General features: G+C 44.5%; 1 protein-coding gene across 1 annotated transcript in view; it reads left to right on the top strand.

Annotated features, from left to right (window-relative positions):
- LOC124015803 (zinc finger protein 501-like) overlaps positions 1–3,715 on the top strand; it is a 38,725-nt gene extending 35,010 nt beyond the window's left edge. The window contains exon 2 of the mRNA XM_046331284.1: positions 954–3,715. Within this exon, the coding sequence (XP_046187240.1) occupies positions 954–1,828 (875 nt within the window). The 3' untranslated portion in view covers positions 1,829–3,715. The remainder of the gene's footprint in view (positions 1–953) is intronic.
- The last annotated feature ends 10,475 nt before the right edge of the window (positions 3,716–14,190 follow it).

Raw genomic sequence — 14,190 nt, 5'->3', positions numbered from 1 at the left:
AACTGAAACGTTAGCTTTTTTACATGGCGCATATTGCACTATTACTTTCTTCTCCAACACTATGTTTTTGCATTATTTAAACTAAATTGAACATGTTTCATTGTTTATTTGTGACTAAATTCATTTTATTGATGTATTATTTTAAGTTAAAATAAGTGTTCATTCAGTATTGTTGTAATTGTCATTATTATATATATATATATATATAGTACAATTAATAGGTATCGGCTTTTTTGGGGGTCCTCCAATAATCGGTATCGGCGTTGAAAAATCATATTCGGTCGACCTCTAGTGTAGAGAACTGTTCCTTGATGGATATGCTATTGTACAACACTCAGAGCTATTTTCCTTTATTCAGGACATTTAGAATGACAACACATTACAGAGTAGCCTAGTGGGATTATTGACAAAATTATCTGGTGATCGGGTTATGAAATGTCATGACAAAGACATTTTAGTTTCCATGTTTCACCTGAAATATTAAATGATATATAGTCCAAGGTCTATTGTTGTTAGGTGAAGTTATGGGTCTTACTGTATGTCTATGGTATTGGTATAACAAGGCAGATATACTACATCCATAACCAGCGGTTTCCTCATTAGCAGGGAGGAGTTTCTGCAACCAAATTGTTTGTGCATCGCCCTCGTGTGCCAATTTTAGCAAACACAGAAAGGGGCCTATATTGGAGAACAAACGTCTTCTGGCACACTGCTTAGGGTTTCACAAACTTGAATAACTTATTTCTAGCCTACAATAATTGATGTTACTACTGATGTGAAAACAAGAGAACATTTTACTGTAGTTTCTGACTTGATTGTCAAATAATTTTAACATTCATTACAGACGTCAATTGTTTGTACAACATCATGGCTACGCTGTTGGCATCACCTTTTATGGTGGATTTCTGCTGTTGTGGGCCTTAAACCACCTGTCTGACTTGTTGTTCACACAGGAGAGAGATGGGACTATCATGGATCCTCTGGGGAGCCTCAACAACAACATGATGCTGACGAGGCAGAGCAGAGTCTCTCCACATCAGAACATCTCAAGAAACACCAGCAGAGACCTGCTAGGAAGAAATCTATTTGCTGCTCTGACTGTGGGAAACGTTGCAAATCTTCATCAGATCTTAAAATACACCAACGAGTACACACAGGAGAGAAACCATACTGCTGCTCTGACTGCGGGAAAAGTTTCTCAAGATCAAATTCACTAAAAGTACACCTGAGAATTCACGCTGGAGAGAAATCTCACCACTGTTTTGATTGTGGGAAGAGTTACTTAAGATTAAAATCACTGAAAGTACACATGAGAATTCACACTGGAGAGAAACCTTACAACTGTGATCAATGTGGGAAGAGTTTTACATCTAGCTATCTGATTATACACCAGAGAACACATACAGGAGAGAAACCGTACAGCTGTTCTCAATGTGGGAAGAGTTTTACTCAGTCAAGCAACCTGTTATCACACCAGAGAAAACACACAGGGGAGAAATCTTATAGCTGTACTCAATGTGGGAAGAGTTTTACTCAATCAAGCACCCTGTTATCCCACCAGAGAACACACACAGGAGATAAACCTTATTGCTGTGATCAATGTGGGAAGAGTTTTACTTCATCTAGCAGTCTTATTGTACACCAGAGAACACACACAGGAGAGAAACCTTATAGCTGTGATCAATGTGAGAAGAGTTTTGTTACATCTAGCCGTCTTATTGTACACCAGAGAACACACACAGGAGAGAAACCTCATAGCTGTGCTCAATGTGACAGGAGATACTCTGATAAAAGATCTCTGATCAAACATCAGAAAATACATACATGAAGGGGTTGTTTCATGATATTAATGAAATAATGTCACAATGTAGAATGCTTTAACATTGTAGAAGGAGTGATTTAATTGTCACAATCTTGATGCCTAATCGTTTGCCCCGTGTTCTATTGATTTCAGCCTGATATGGATATTAGGCTCAGGGGGGAAATCCAGGCTCTGATTTGAAAGAGCACTATTTATGTGATTTAACAAAAAGTGACTGACACAAAAAGAGCTGTGTAACACTTACCATGTTGCTTACCCACTAGAATCTAAATGCAACACTTCAAAATGTAGCGATCTGCTTTATACAAATTGTCCTCTAACCAGGGATGTACACATTACTCCTAGATTCCATGTGGTTTTTGAGCTGTTAGTTTTAACAGGACGTGCAACCTTATCTCCCCACTCTCACGCAATTGATTTCAACATATCGTTGAGTGATGAAAAATAAGTGTTGCGTTCCTTTGTTAAGCGGCCCCTACATTTTAAATGCATCACTCCAAAATGTAGCTGACTGTCTTCTGCAGGTTGTCCTCTAACCAGTGAGGTAAAAGATATCTCCCATTTCCATGTGTTTTTTTCAACATCACGTACAACCTACTTTACCCCCTAATCGATTTCAGTGATTTATTGCTACTTGTCAAAACAACAGCGTTTCTGGTGTTTGTGCTGTTTATAAGGAGCATGTTTAAAAAATTCAAGTAATATGATTGTTGCAGATTTTTGTATTAAGTGAATTATTGCCAATACATATTCATGTACATTTGGTTTTGATATTTCATATTTACAGTTCATGTAACATTTAGTAATCTTAACTATCATAATTATTTATGCAACCAGCTGACCATTTTTGGGTACAATTATATTGACATTGTTGCCCTGCTTTTAGAATATCAGCGTTCATTCTCAGATGTGCCAACTCAAATGTACTAGAGCATGACATTGGGGACTGGGCCCCGATCCAGCAACATGCCTATCAAGTGAACCCTGAAAAGGAGAGAGAGAGGCTCCGCAGTGAGGTGGAAAATTACTACGGATTTTGCCGGAGTTTCCTCTTGAAATCAGACATGTTCGTTTTAAGGAAAACTTGCTGATTGTCTCACGGGTGGACACTCAAAATTTTTGTGTTTTGCATTTAGCCAGTGCGTTACCATGGATCACAGTTTATTTTGACTGCACATTTTTCGGGATTGAAGATGAGTGTTGTTTGGTTCTAGAAGCTAGTGAGTTCTAGAAGCTAGTGGGGGAATTTTTTTTTACATTTGTTTTAATTGTTGACAGCCAGTCGACATCATGTTCATATTGTGGAAGGTGAAGCATTGTGGTTGATTATAATTTCAAAATTAGTTTTAGGATTCTAGAAAGAAAAAGGAGAGAACTAATATGATTGTATATTATTATTTAGAAATGTTTTTTCTTGTTTTTTAGTTGTTGACAGCCAGTAGACACCATGTTTATATTGGTGAAGCATTTTAGTTGATATTAATATGAAATGGAAGTTGTTTTCTGTTGGTGATGAGAACTTGTCCAACAAAAATATAGGATATATTTGTTGTCTTAAGGTGGAAGGCTTTGGTTTTTCCATTCATGTTTTGAGGTTGGACTTTAGCCCGTATAGCTCATTAGCACTGTGAGGGAATTTTCTGTTAAACCTTACTAATGCTTGTGTAGTAAAATATAATTATTTAAGCCGAGGCATTGGGCTTGAGATTGGTAAAGAACCTAACTCCTATAACATAGAAAAGTGTGTTGATGTAGGCCTGTTCTAACTAAATCAAATTGTATTTATGTAGCCCTTCTTACATAGCAAAGTGTTGTACAGAAACCCAGCCTAAAACCCGAAAAGGCAAGCAATACAGGTGTAGAAGCACGGTAGCTAGGAAAAACTCCCTAGAAAGGCCAAAAGCTTGGAAGAAACCTAGAGAGGAACCAGGCTATGAAGGGTGGCCGGTCCTCTTCTGGCTGGGCCGGGTGGAGATTATAACAGAACATGGCCAAGATGTTGAAATGTTCAGCATGGTCAAATAATAATATAATAATTACAGTAGTTGTCGAGGGTGCAACAGGTCAGCACCTCAGGAGTAAATGTCAGTTGGCTTTTCATAGCCGATCATTGAGAGTATCTCTACCGCTCCTGCTGTCTCTAGAGAGTTGAAAACAGCAGGTTTGGAACAGGTAGCACGTCCGGTGAACAGGTCAGGGTTCCATAGCCACAGGCAGAACAGTTGAAACTGGAGCCGCAGCACGGCCAGGTGGACTGGGGACAGCAAGGAGTCATCATGCCAGGTAGTCCTGAGGCATGGTCCTAGGGCTCAGGTCCTCTGAGAGAGCGAAAGAAAGAGAATTAGAGAGAGCATGCTTAAATTCACACAGGACACCGAATAAGACAGGATAAATACTCCAGATATAACAAACTGACCCTAGCCCCCCAAAACAAACTACTGCAGTATAAATACTGGAGGCTGAGACATGAGGGGTCAGGAGACACTGTGGCCCCATCCGATTCTAACTGTTCTGGGTGTGTAGAATGAACCCATGATGTTCGGACACTCAGCCAAGAATATGGTAGAAACTGACTGGTTCCTCTTGATCCTCCACAGAGTAAAGGTTATATCCTGCACACCAGTAACATAGCTATTGTTTTGGAGCCTGTTTTTGGGGAAATATTCTGGTGGAGAAATCAGAATTAGCTAAGTAACATGGCTAGTTAAGATGTATTACCTGCAGAATATGCTGATATGAACTATTGACCTCTTGTTATTAGAATGTCTCCATTCTGACTCTGGTGTTGGCAGCTACACTCTCCCCCTCAAATGGGCCTCAGTCACTTTGGGTCCAGAGAGGGGAGATGTCAGGCTTATCGATCACATATCCCTGTTGCTATGCAGAATATCAGCATCGATCACATGTCCCTGTTTGCTATGCAGAATATCAGTATTGATCACATGTCCCTTTTGCTAGGCAGAATATCAGCAGAGAATAAGGCAAAGGAGATCTGAAGGAAAAATTGTTTCCATATGTGAACTGTGTGTTTATTGCAAACCATGTGAAGGGATGGCGTGAGTAATGGGAACCAATCACTTGTCTCCACAGTGTCTGTGCGCCGGTCACCTCCACCTAGGGGGAGATTGTATTTGGGGCCCAAGGTCTGGCACAGGATGTGTGGGGTTGGTGTTTGGAACCATTGTACGTCATCTCTGAAGTTGCACCTATCCTGAGATAGTATATAACCCAGAAGCAAGCCTCCTTGTTATAACAAGTCTTTTAATAAAAGTAAAACCTTGATTGATTATTAACTTAGCCTCTCATTATTTATTATGGGTAGAATTTCCACCACAGCACGTAGGGCGAACCGATTGGTATCACCTCTTTAGTCAGAATGTGTTACACCTGTGCTGGCTTGTCCGTCTTGTTAGAGTTGGGTGTTGCATCCAATTGTTAATATTGTAATCAATGACATTTCCTTAGTGTGCTCATTAGTCTTTCAGTTGTTAATCTTCTGTTTTTTTATCCTCTTATGTTTGTTGTGTAGTAGATATTTCTGTTTATTTTCATTGTTTTTTAATACATTTATTCCTGTGAAGACATTGTGTTGCAGCCATGTCTGAAATGTGCTGTATAAATAAAGCTTGATTTGATTTGAACATATTGCAAAAGAAATGAACCCAATGACAGACCAATCAACAGACTCTTGCTAAACCAATGAACAAATATGTGCAAAAGCAACACTGATCTTAGTATGAAAAACCGTATAAATTCCGTATATCAACCACCATGTCAAAATAGTGCATGGTGTGTACATTTAGTATCACTTTTCAACCAACCCAGTGCATTTGTTGAAAATGAAAAATGTTGAAATCATCAATACGTCAAAGGATTCAACAACTGAAAACTGAAACAAACAATTCCACTGGACATTGGGTTTGATTCAGACCCTGCCTGCATGGCCAGAGATGAAACTTATAACCACTGAACGACCACATGTATGACTAAAAGTATTAGATTTACTGGCGGGGCGGCAGGGTAGCCTAGTGGTTAGAGCGTTGGACTAGTAACCGAAAGGTTGCAAGTTGGAATCCCCGAACTGACAAGGTACAAATCTGTTGTTCTGCCCCTGAACAGGCAGTTAACCCACTGTTCCTAGGCTGTCATTGAAAATAAGAATGTGTTCTTAACTGACTTGCCTAGTAAAATAAAGGTAAATAAAAAATAAAAAACTGGCCTGGTTTTGTTTGTCACCGCCTCAATAAAATGTGATTTTGATTTGAAATAAACGTCCTATTTATCAAAGATGCTTTTGGATGAGGTCAAAATTATTCCAAAGAATTTGAATTTGTTAAAAGTCCATATTGATACAGAAACACTAAATCATGATTTAGATGTATTAAGAACAAGTTGATTGACAAAGACATGAAAAATTTGAAGAAGTGAATTAACAACATTTTGGCTATGATAAAAGATATGCCTCTGGGGTCAAAATGATCCATGTCAGAAGTATGGTTTAATAAAAATATGTAGTGGCGTGTAAAGTTTGATTCGTGTTTAATGAGTGACAATTTAAAACAATCAACACATGCTTCTCTTTGAAAGGTTAATATTAACCTTTTATGAAATAAATGAAAAATAAATGTTTGGTTCCTCAACAGCATTGACCACTCCCGTCAGCAGATGGCGGTGTGCGTCTTTTAGGTTCAGGCGACGCTGCCAGTGTGACATATAATCGAGTGGGCGGGACGCTCCTTCAACAACAACAGCTAGTCAGACACCTCGGGGGCTTTCTAGCAAACATAGCTACAACATTCAGGCTCTTTACACTGTTTTGGTGTTTTTAGTCGATGTATATTAAACACACTTCTGTCGTATGTACTTAAACAACACAATCTAACTCCAAGTCAATCACACTTCTGTGAAATCAAACTCTCTACTTAGGAAGCAACACTGATTGACAATAAAATGCACATGCTGTTGTGCAAATGAAATAGACAACAGGTGGAAATTATAGGCAATTAGCAAGACACCCCCAATAAAGGAGTGGTTCTGCAGGTGGTGACCACAGACCACTTCTCAGTTCCTATGCTTCCTGGCTGATGTTTTGGTCACTTTTGAATGCTGGCGGTGCTTTCACTCTAGTGGTAGCATGAGACGGAGTCTACAACCCACACAAGTGGCTCAGGTAGTGCAGCTCATCCAGGATGGGACATCAATGTGAGCTGTGGCAAGAAGGTTTGCTGTGTCTGTCAGCGTAGTGTCCAGAACATGGAGGCGCTACCAGGAGACAGGCCAGTACATCAGGAGACGTGGAGGAGGCCGTAGGAGGGCAACAACCCAGCAGCAGGACCGCTACCTCCACCTTTGTGCAAGGAGGAGCACTGCCAGTGCCCTGCAAAATTACCTCCAGCAGGCCACAAATGTGCATGTGTCTGCTCAAACGGTCAGAAACAGAATCCATGAGGGTGGTAAATGAGGGCCCGACGTCCACAGGTGGGGGTTGTGCTTACAGCCCAACACCGTGCAGGACTTTTGGCATTTGCCATAGAACACCAAGATTGGCAAATTCGCCCCTGTCACCCTGTGCTTTTCACAGATGAAAGCAGGTTCACACTGAGCACATGTGACAGACGTGACAGAGTCTGGAGACGCTGTGGAGAACGTTCTGCTGCTTGCAACATCTTCCAGCATGACGGGTTTGGCGGTGAGTCAGTCGTGGTGTGGGGTGGCATTTCTTTGGGGGGCCGCACAGCCCTCCATGTGCCCGCCAGAGGTAGCCTGACTGCCATTAGGTACCGAGATGAGATCCTCAGACCACTTGTGAGACTATATGCTGGTGCGGTTGGCCCTGGGTTCCTCCTAATGCAAGACAATACTAGACCTCATGTGGCTGGAGTGTGTCAGCAGTTCCTGCAAGAGGAAGGCGTTGATGCTATGGACAGGCCCGCCCATTCCCCAGACCTGAATCCAATTGAGCACATCTGGGACATCATGTCTCACTCCATCCACCAATGCCATGTTGCACCACAGACTGTCCAGGAGTTGGCGGATGCTGTAGTCCAGATCTGGGAGGAGATCCCTCAGGAGACCATCCGCCACCTCATCAGGAGCATGCCCAGGCATTGTAGGGAGGTCATACAGGCACGTGGAGGCCACACACACTACTGAGCCTCATTTTGACTTGTTTTAAGGACATTACATCAAAGTTGGATCAACTTATACCCTACACCCTATAGCTAATACTAATACCCTACACCCTATAGCTAATACCCTACACCCTATAGCTTAAACGAATACCCATACCCTATAGCTAATCCTAACACTAATACCCTACACCCTATAACTAATACTAATACCCTACACCCTATAGCTAATACTAATACCCTACACCCTATAGCTAATACTAATACCCTACACCATATTGCTAATACTAATACGTATACCCTACACCCTATAGCTAATACTAATATCCTACACCCTATAGCTAATACTAATACCCTACACCCTATTGCTAATACTAATACTAATACCCTGCACCTTATAGCTAATACTAATACCCTACACCCTATTGTTAATACTAATACCCTGTAGCTAATACTAATACCATACACCTTATAGATAATACTATACTAATACCCTACACCCAATAGCTAATACTAATACTAATACCCTACACCCTATAGCTAACACTAATACCCTACATCCTATAGCGAATAGTAATATATAATACCCTACACACTATAGCAAATACTAAAACTAATACCTTACACCTTATAGCTAATACTAATACCCTGCACCCTATAGCTAATACTTATTCCCTACACCTTATAGCTAATACTAATTACCCAAACCCAAAAGCTAATACTAATACCCTACACTGTCACGCCTTGGTCTTAGTTTTTTGTGTTTTCTTTAATTATTTGTTCAGGCCAGGGTGTGACATGGGGTTATTGTATTGTCTTATTGGGGTTTTTGTAGGCATTGGGATTGTGGTTGATTAGGGGTGTGTCTAGTATAGGCTTGGCTGCCTGAGGCGGTTCTCAATCAGAGTCAGGTGATTCTTGTTGTCTCTGATGGGGAACCGTATTTAGGTAGCCTGTGTTTCACTGTGTATTTCGTGGGTGATTGTTCCTGTCTCTGTGTTAGTTTGCACCAGATAGGCTCAGTCACTTTGGGATTGTGACAAGCCTAAGACGTGCCATGGGTGTGGCTCGTCAGCACACCTGTGGCGAGGGTGCCCGGCCCGTTAGAGGTCATATGCATCTGCGGCTGGGGGGGGGAGCAGGGGCGTGGGATGGGGGAAGAAGAGGAGGGGAAGGAAGCACGCCTCAGGACCAGAGTACAGGTCCAGAGGGGAAGGCCACAAGGAAGGAGGAGGAGCAAGAAGCGGCGGATGGAAGAGAGAAAGAAACGGAAGGCACGGGAGTAGGAGAACCAGGAAAAGCGGCGGAAGAAGGCAACCGAGTGGAGGAGCATGAGAGAGAAGAAAGCGAGGGAGGAGTGGTGGAGAAGGAGACGGTGGAAGAGCAAGTGGACTGGGGGGAAAGTGCCCTGGTGGAAAAGATGAGGGGTATGGTGGAGGAGCTGGTATCTCTCCACAACCGCCATCAACAAAAGAATAGAATGAAAAGGAGGGTGCAATTGGCCGACAGTGAGAGAGAAGGGAAGGCCAAGAGAGTGATGGGGGTGGGAGAAACCTCTGGGTTGCTGCTGGTTTCCCCAGGCCCTCAACTTCTGTTGGGTGGGGACACATCTAACAAGACTCAGGATTGGGTACAGGAGGAGGTGGGGAGTTTTTTGTTTGGGGATTCAGCCTCCCCAATTTTTTTCCAATCCAGCTGCAGCACTGGGGAGGGGGAGAATTGTGGGGGTAGGTCCAAGGTGCAGGGCACCCCGGAGCCAAACACTAATCCTGCATCCTGGGTTGGTGAGATGGAGGAAGAGGGGGGAATGTCGGGAGTACGGATGGTGTTCTCACCGGTAGATATGGAGCAGGGGAGCATCGGGTGAGTCTCCTGTTTTTTTTCTGTCTGGGTTTAGAATTTGAGCGTATTACATGTTTTTATTTTTTCATGGGGTCTAATTTTACTTTTGTTAGTTTAAATGTAAGGGGTTTAAGGGATTGTGTTAAGAGGAGGGCGGTTTTTAGTTATTTGGAGGGTGTGGGGTTTGATTTTTGTTTTTTACAGGAGATTCACCTGAGGGATGGAGGGGATGTTAATAGGTTTAAGAGGGAGTGGGACAAGGGGGAATCGGTTTGGGGTGTTGGGGGGGTGCACTCATCGGGGGTAGGGATTTTGTGTGGGCACAGGGAAGTAAAAGTGGAGGATTCTTTTGTGGTAATGCAGGGGAGGGTTATAGGGGTGGATGTCATGATAAGGGATTGTAAATTTAGATTAGTGGTGGTGTATGGGCCACAGGTGGTGGCAGACAGGAGGGAGATGGTGGACTGTCTGACGCCCCTGTGTGTCACAAATAGGAAATTAGTGATAGGGGGGATTTTAATACAGATTTAGGAAGAGGGGGGGATAGCAGTGCAGGCGCCATTGCCGGGCTAATGGCTTGCCATGGTCTGGTAGATGGTGGTCTGCACACTACTCCAAAAATGGACGGTCCTACATGGCGCAACTCCAGGGGGGTTGAGCGGAGGCTCGACTATATTTTTGTACCCAGGTCTTTGGGTAAGTTGTCTGGGTGGCTGTTGCCTGTTTTCTTCACGGATCACGACGGGGTGTTCCTGCAGGTGGGGTCGCCAGTCTGCCTCTTCGCTAGGGGGTACTGGAAGTTAGATCGGGATATACTGGAGGAGCAGGCTTTCGTTGATGCATTTTTTTGTTTCTTTCGGAGGCTTGACGGCCTCCGGTCCATGTGCGAGGGGGTGTTAGAGTGGTGGGATTTAGTTAAGGGGAGGATAAGGGCTTTTATAATAGGATATTGTAGAAGGAAAAAAGGGAGGAAAGGAGGGAGGTGGATCGTATCCAAAGGTTAATTGAACTCGAGTACGAGGCAGGCAACCTCGGCGGGTCGATCGACTGGGAGAGATTCGCAGCCCTAAAGGCGCAGCTCAGGGAGCTGCAGGAGCAGAAGGCTCAAGCTTTCCTGGAGCGTGCGCATAGTGGCTTTCTAGAACATAATGCGACTTGTTCCGCTATGTTCTTTAAGTCGGTTAGTGCCAGGCAGAGTAGGAAGGTAATGCATGGAGTTAGGGAAGAAAATGGTAGTATAGTAAGTAAACCAGAGGAAATGGTCAGGGTGACAACTGATCATTTCCAAAGTTTATTTAAGGAAAGGGAAATAGATGGAGAGCAGGGAAACGTGTTTTTAGAACACTTGTCCCGGCGGTTGCCAGAGGACATTAGAGACGTGATGGAGGCCCAGATCTCACTAGAAGAGGTTGAGAGCGCTCTTAGGAGGATGGGAAAAGGGAAGGTGCCTGGGCTGGATGTGCTTCCGGCTATATATATATGCCATTTACATTTACATTTACATTTAAGTCATTTAGCAGACGCTCTTATCCAGAGCGACTTACAAATTGGTGCATTCACCTTATGACATCCAGTGGAACAGCCACTTTACAATAGTGCATCTACATATTTTAAGGGGGGAGGGGGTGAGAAGGATTACTTTATCCTATCCTAGGTATTCCTTAAAGAGGTGGGGTTTCAGGTGTCTCCGGAAGGTGGTGATTGACTCCGCTGTCCTGGCGTCGTGAGGGAGTTTGTTCCACCATTGGGGAGCCAGAGCAGCGAACAGTTTTGACTGGGCTGAGCGGGAACTGTACTTCCTCAGTGGTAGGGAGGCGAGCAGGCCAGAGGTGGATGAACGCAGTGCCCTTATTTGGGTGTAGGGCCTGATCAGAGCCTGGAGGTACTGAGGTGCCGTTCCCCTCACAGCTCCGTAGGCAAGCACCATGGTCTTGTAGCGGATGCGAGCTTCAACTGGAAGCCAGTGGAGAGAGCGGAGGAGCGGGGTGACGTGAGAGAACTTGGGAAGGTTGAACACTAGACGGGCTGCGGCGTTCTGGATGAGTTGTAGGGGTTTAATGGCACAGGCAGGGAGCCCAGCCAACAGCGAGTTGCAGTAATCCAGACGGGGATGATGAGTGCCTGGATTAGGACCTGCGCCGCTTCCTGAGGCAGGTACTCTGCGGATGTTGTAGAGCATGAACCTACAGGAACGGGCCACCGCCTTGATGTTAGTTGAGAACGACAGGGTGTTGTCCAGGATCACGCCAAGGTTCTTAGCGCTCTGGGAGGAGGACACAATGGAGTTGTCAACCGTGATGGCGAGATCATGGAACATCTCTCTGGTAAGAAGAGTGGAGGGGGCGTATGCCTCATGACTAACGGGACATGGTGTGATGAAGAAAACATACAGGAACTCAAATCCTTCTGTTCACCTGATTTAGAATTCCTCACAATCAAATGTAGACCGCATTATCTTCCAAGAGAATTCTCTTCGATTATAATCACAGCCGTATATATCCCCCCAAGCAGACACATCGATGGCTCTGACGAACTTTATTTAACTCTTTGCAAACTGGAAACCATTTATCCGGAGGCTGCATTCATTGTAGCTGGGGATTTTAACAAAGCCAATCTGAAAACAAGACTCCTAAATTTTATCAGCATATCGATTGCGCAACCAGGGGTGGTAAAACCTTGGATCATTGTTACTCTAACTTCCCGACGCATATAAGGCCCTGCCCCGCCCCTTCGGAAAAGCTGACCACGACTCCATTTTGCTGATCCCTGCCTACAGACAGAAATTAAAACAAGAGGCTCCCACGCCAACGCTGGTCAGAACAAGCTGACTCTACACTCCAAGACTGCTTCCATCACGTGGACTGGGACATGTTTCGTATTGCGTCAGATGGAAATATTGACGAATACGCTGATTCGGTGTGCGAGTTCATTAGAACGTGCGTCGAAGATGTCGTTCCCATAGCAACGATAAAAACATTCCCTAACCAGAAACCGTGGATTGATGGCAGCATTCGCGTGAAACTGAAAAGCGCGAACCACTGCTTTTAATCAGGGCAAGGTGTCTGGCAACATGACTGAATACAAACAGTGCAGCTATTCCTCCGTAAGGCTATTAAACAAGCTAAGCGTCAGTACAGAGACAAAGTGGAATCTCAATTCAATGGCTCAGCCCTCCCAGGCAGACTAAATAACTTTTTGGCTCAGACACACAGCAACGGCATGTCTCTCCCTTCACTGGCAGGTGTCGCAAGGCTATCCCCAGTCAATGTTTACGGACATATTCAATCAATCCCTATACCAGTTCCCACCACTAAGGTAACTGGAGCTAAACGACTACCGCCCCGTAGCACTCACTCCGTCATCATGAAGTGCTTTGAGAGATTCAAGGACTATATCAAGCCCAAATAGGTCCACAGCAATCTCAACCACACTGCACACTGCCCTAACCCACCCAAGAGGAATACTATGTGAGAATGCTCATCGACAAGCATTCAACACCATAGTCCAAGCTCGTCCACCGTCCTGACGGGCCGCCCCCCTCAACACGGGGCCCCACAAGGGTGCGTTCTGAGCCCTCCTGTACCCTGTTCACTACGACTGCTACCAGGATGACTGCAGCTATAAGGCTATTAAACAACAAAGTGGAATCTCAATTCAATGGCTCAGACACAAGAGGCATGTGGCAGGGTCTACAGTCAATCACGGACTACTTCACGGACAGGAGTGCCACTGACACGGCCTGCGGTCTCTCCTTCACTGCAGCCGAGGTGAGTAAGACATTTCGTGTTCCGGACATATTCAATCAATCCCTATACCAGTCTGCTGTTCCCACATGCTTCAAGAGGGCCACCATTGTTCCTGTTGGCTAAACGACTACCGCCCCGTAGCACTCACTTCCGTCATCATGAAGTGCTTTGAGAGTCAAGGCGATGCAATCTCAACCACACTGCACACTGCCCTAACCCACCTGGACAAGAGGAATACCTATGTGAGAATGCTGGCATTCAACACCATAGTACCCTCCAGCTCGTCATCAAGCTCGAGATCACAGCAACACTGGACTTCTGGCCGCCCCAGGTGGTGAGGGTGGCAACAACATCTCCTCCCCGCTGATCCTCAACACGGGGCCCCACAAGGGTGCGTTCTGAGGCTTGATTACCAACAAACGAGACGGCCTACAGGGAGGAGGTGAGGGCCCTTGGAGTGTGGTGTCAGGAAAATAACCTCACACTCAACGTCAACAAAACTAAGGAGATGATTGTGGACTTCAGGAAACAGCAGAGGGAGAGTTCCTGCACACATCACAGACAATCTGATTGGTCCACTCACACTGACAGCGTCGCGCAGCAGCGCCTATTCAACCTCAGGAGGCTGAAAAAATTCGGCTTGTCACCAAAA

This window comes from Oncorhynchus gorbuscha, linkage group LG26 (assembly GCF_021184085.1).
Source record: "Oncorhynchus gorbuscha isolate QuinsamMale2020 ecotype Even-year linkage group LG26, OgorEven_v1.0, whole genome shotgun sequence".
Lineage (NCBI taxonomy): Eukaryota > Metazoa > Chordata > Actinopteri > Salmoniformes > Salmonidae > Oncorhynchus > Oncorhynchus gorbuscha.
The sequence above is the reverse complement of the archived record's forward strand: the minus strand, read 5'-3'. Positions and strand labels throughout refer to the sequence as shown.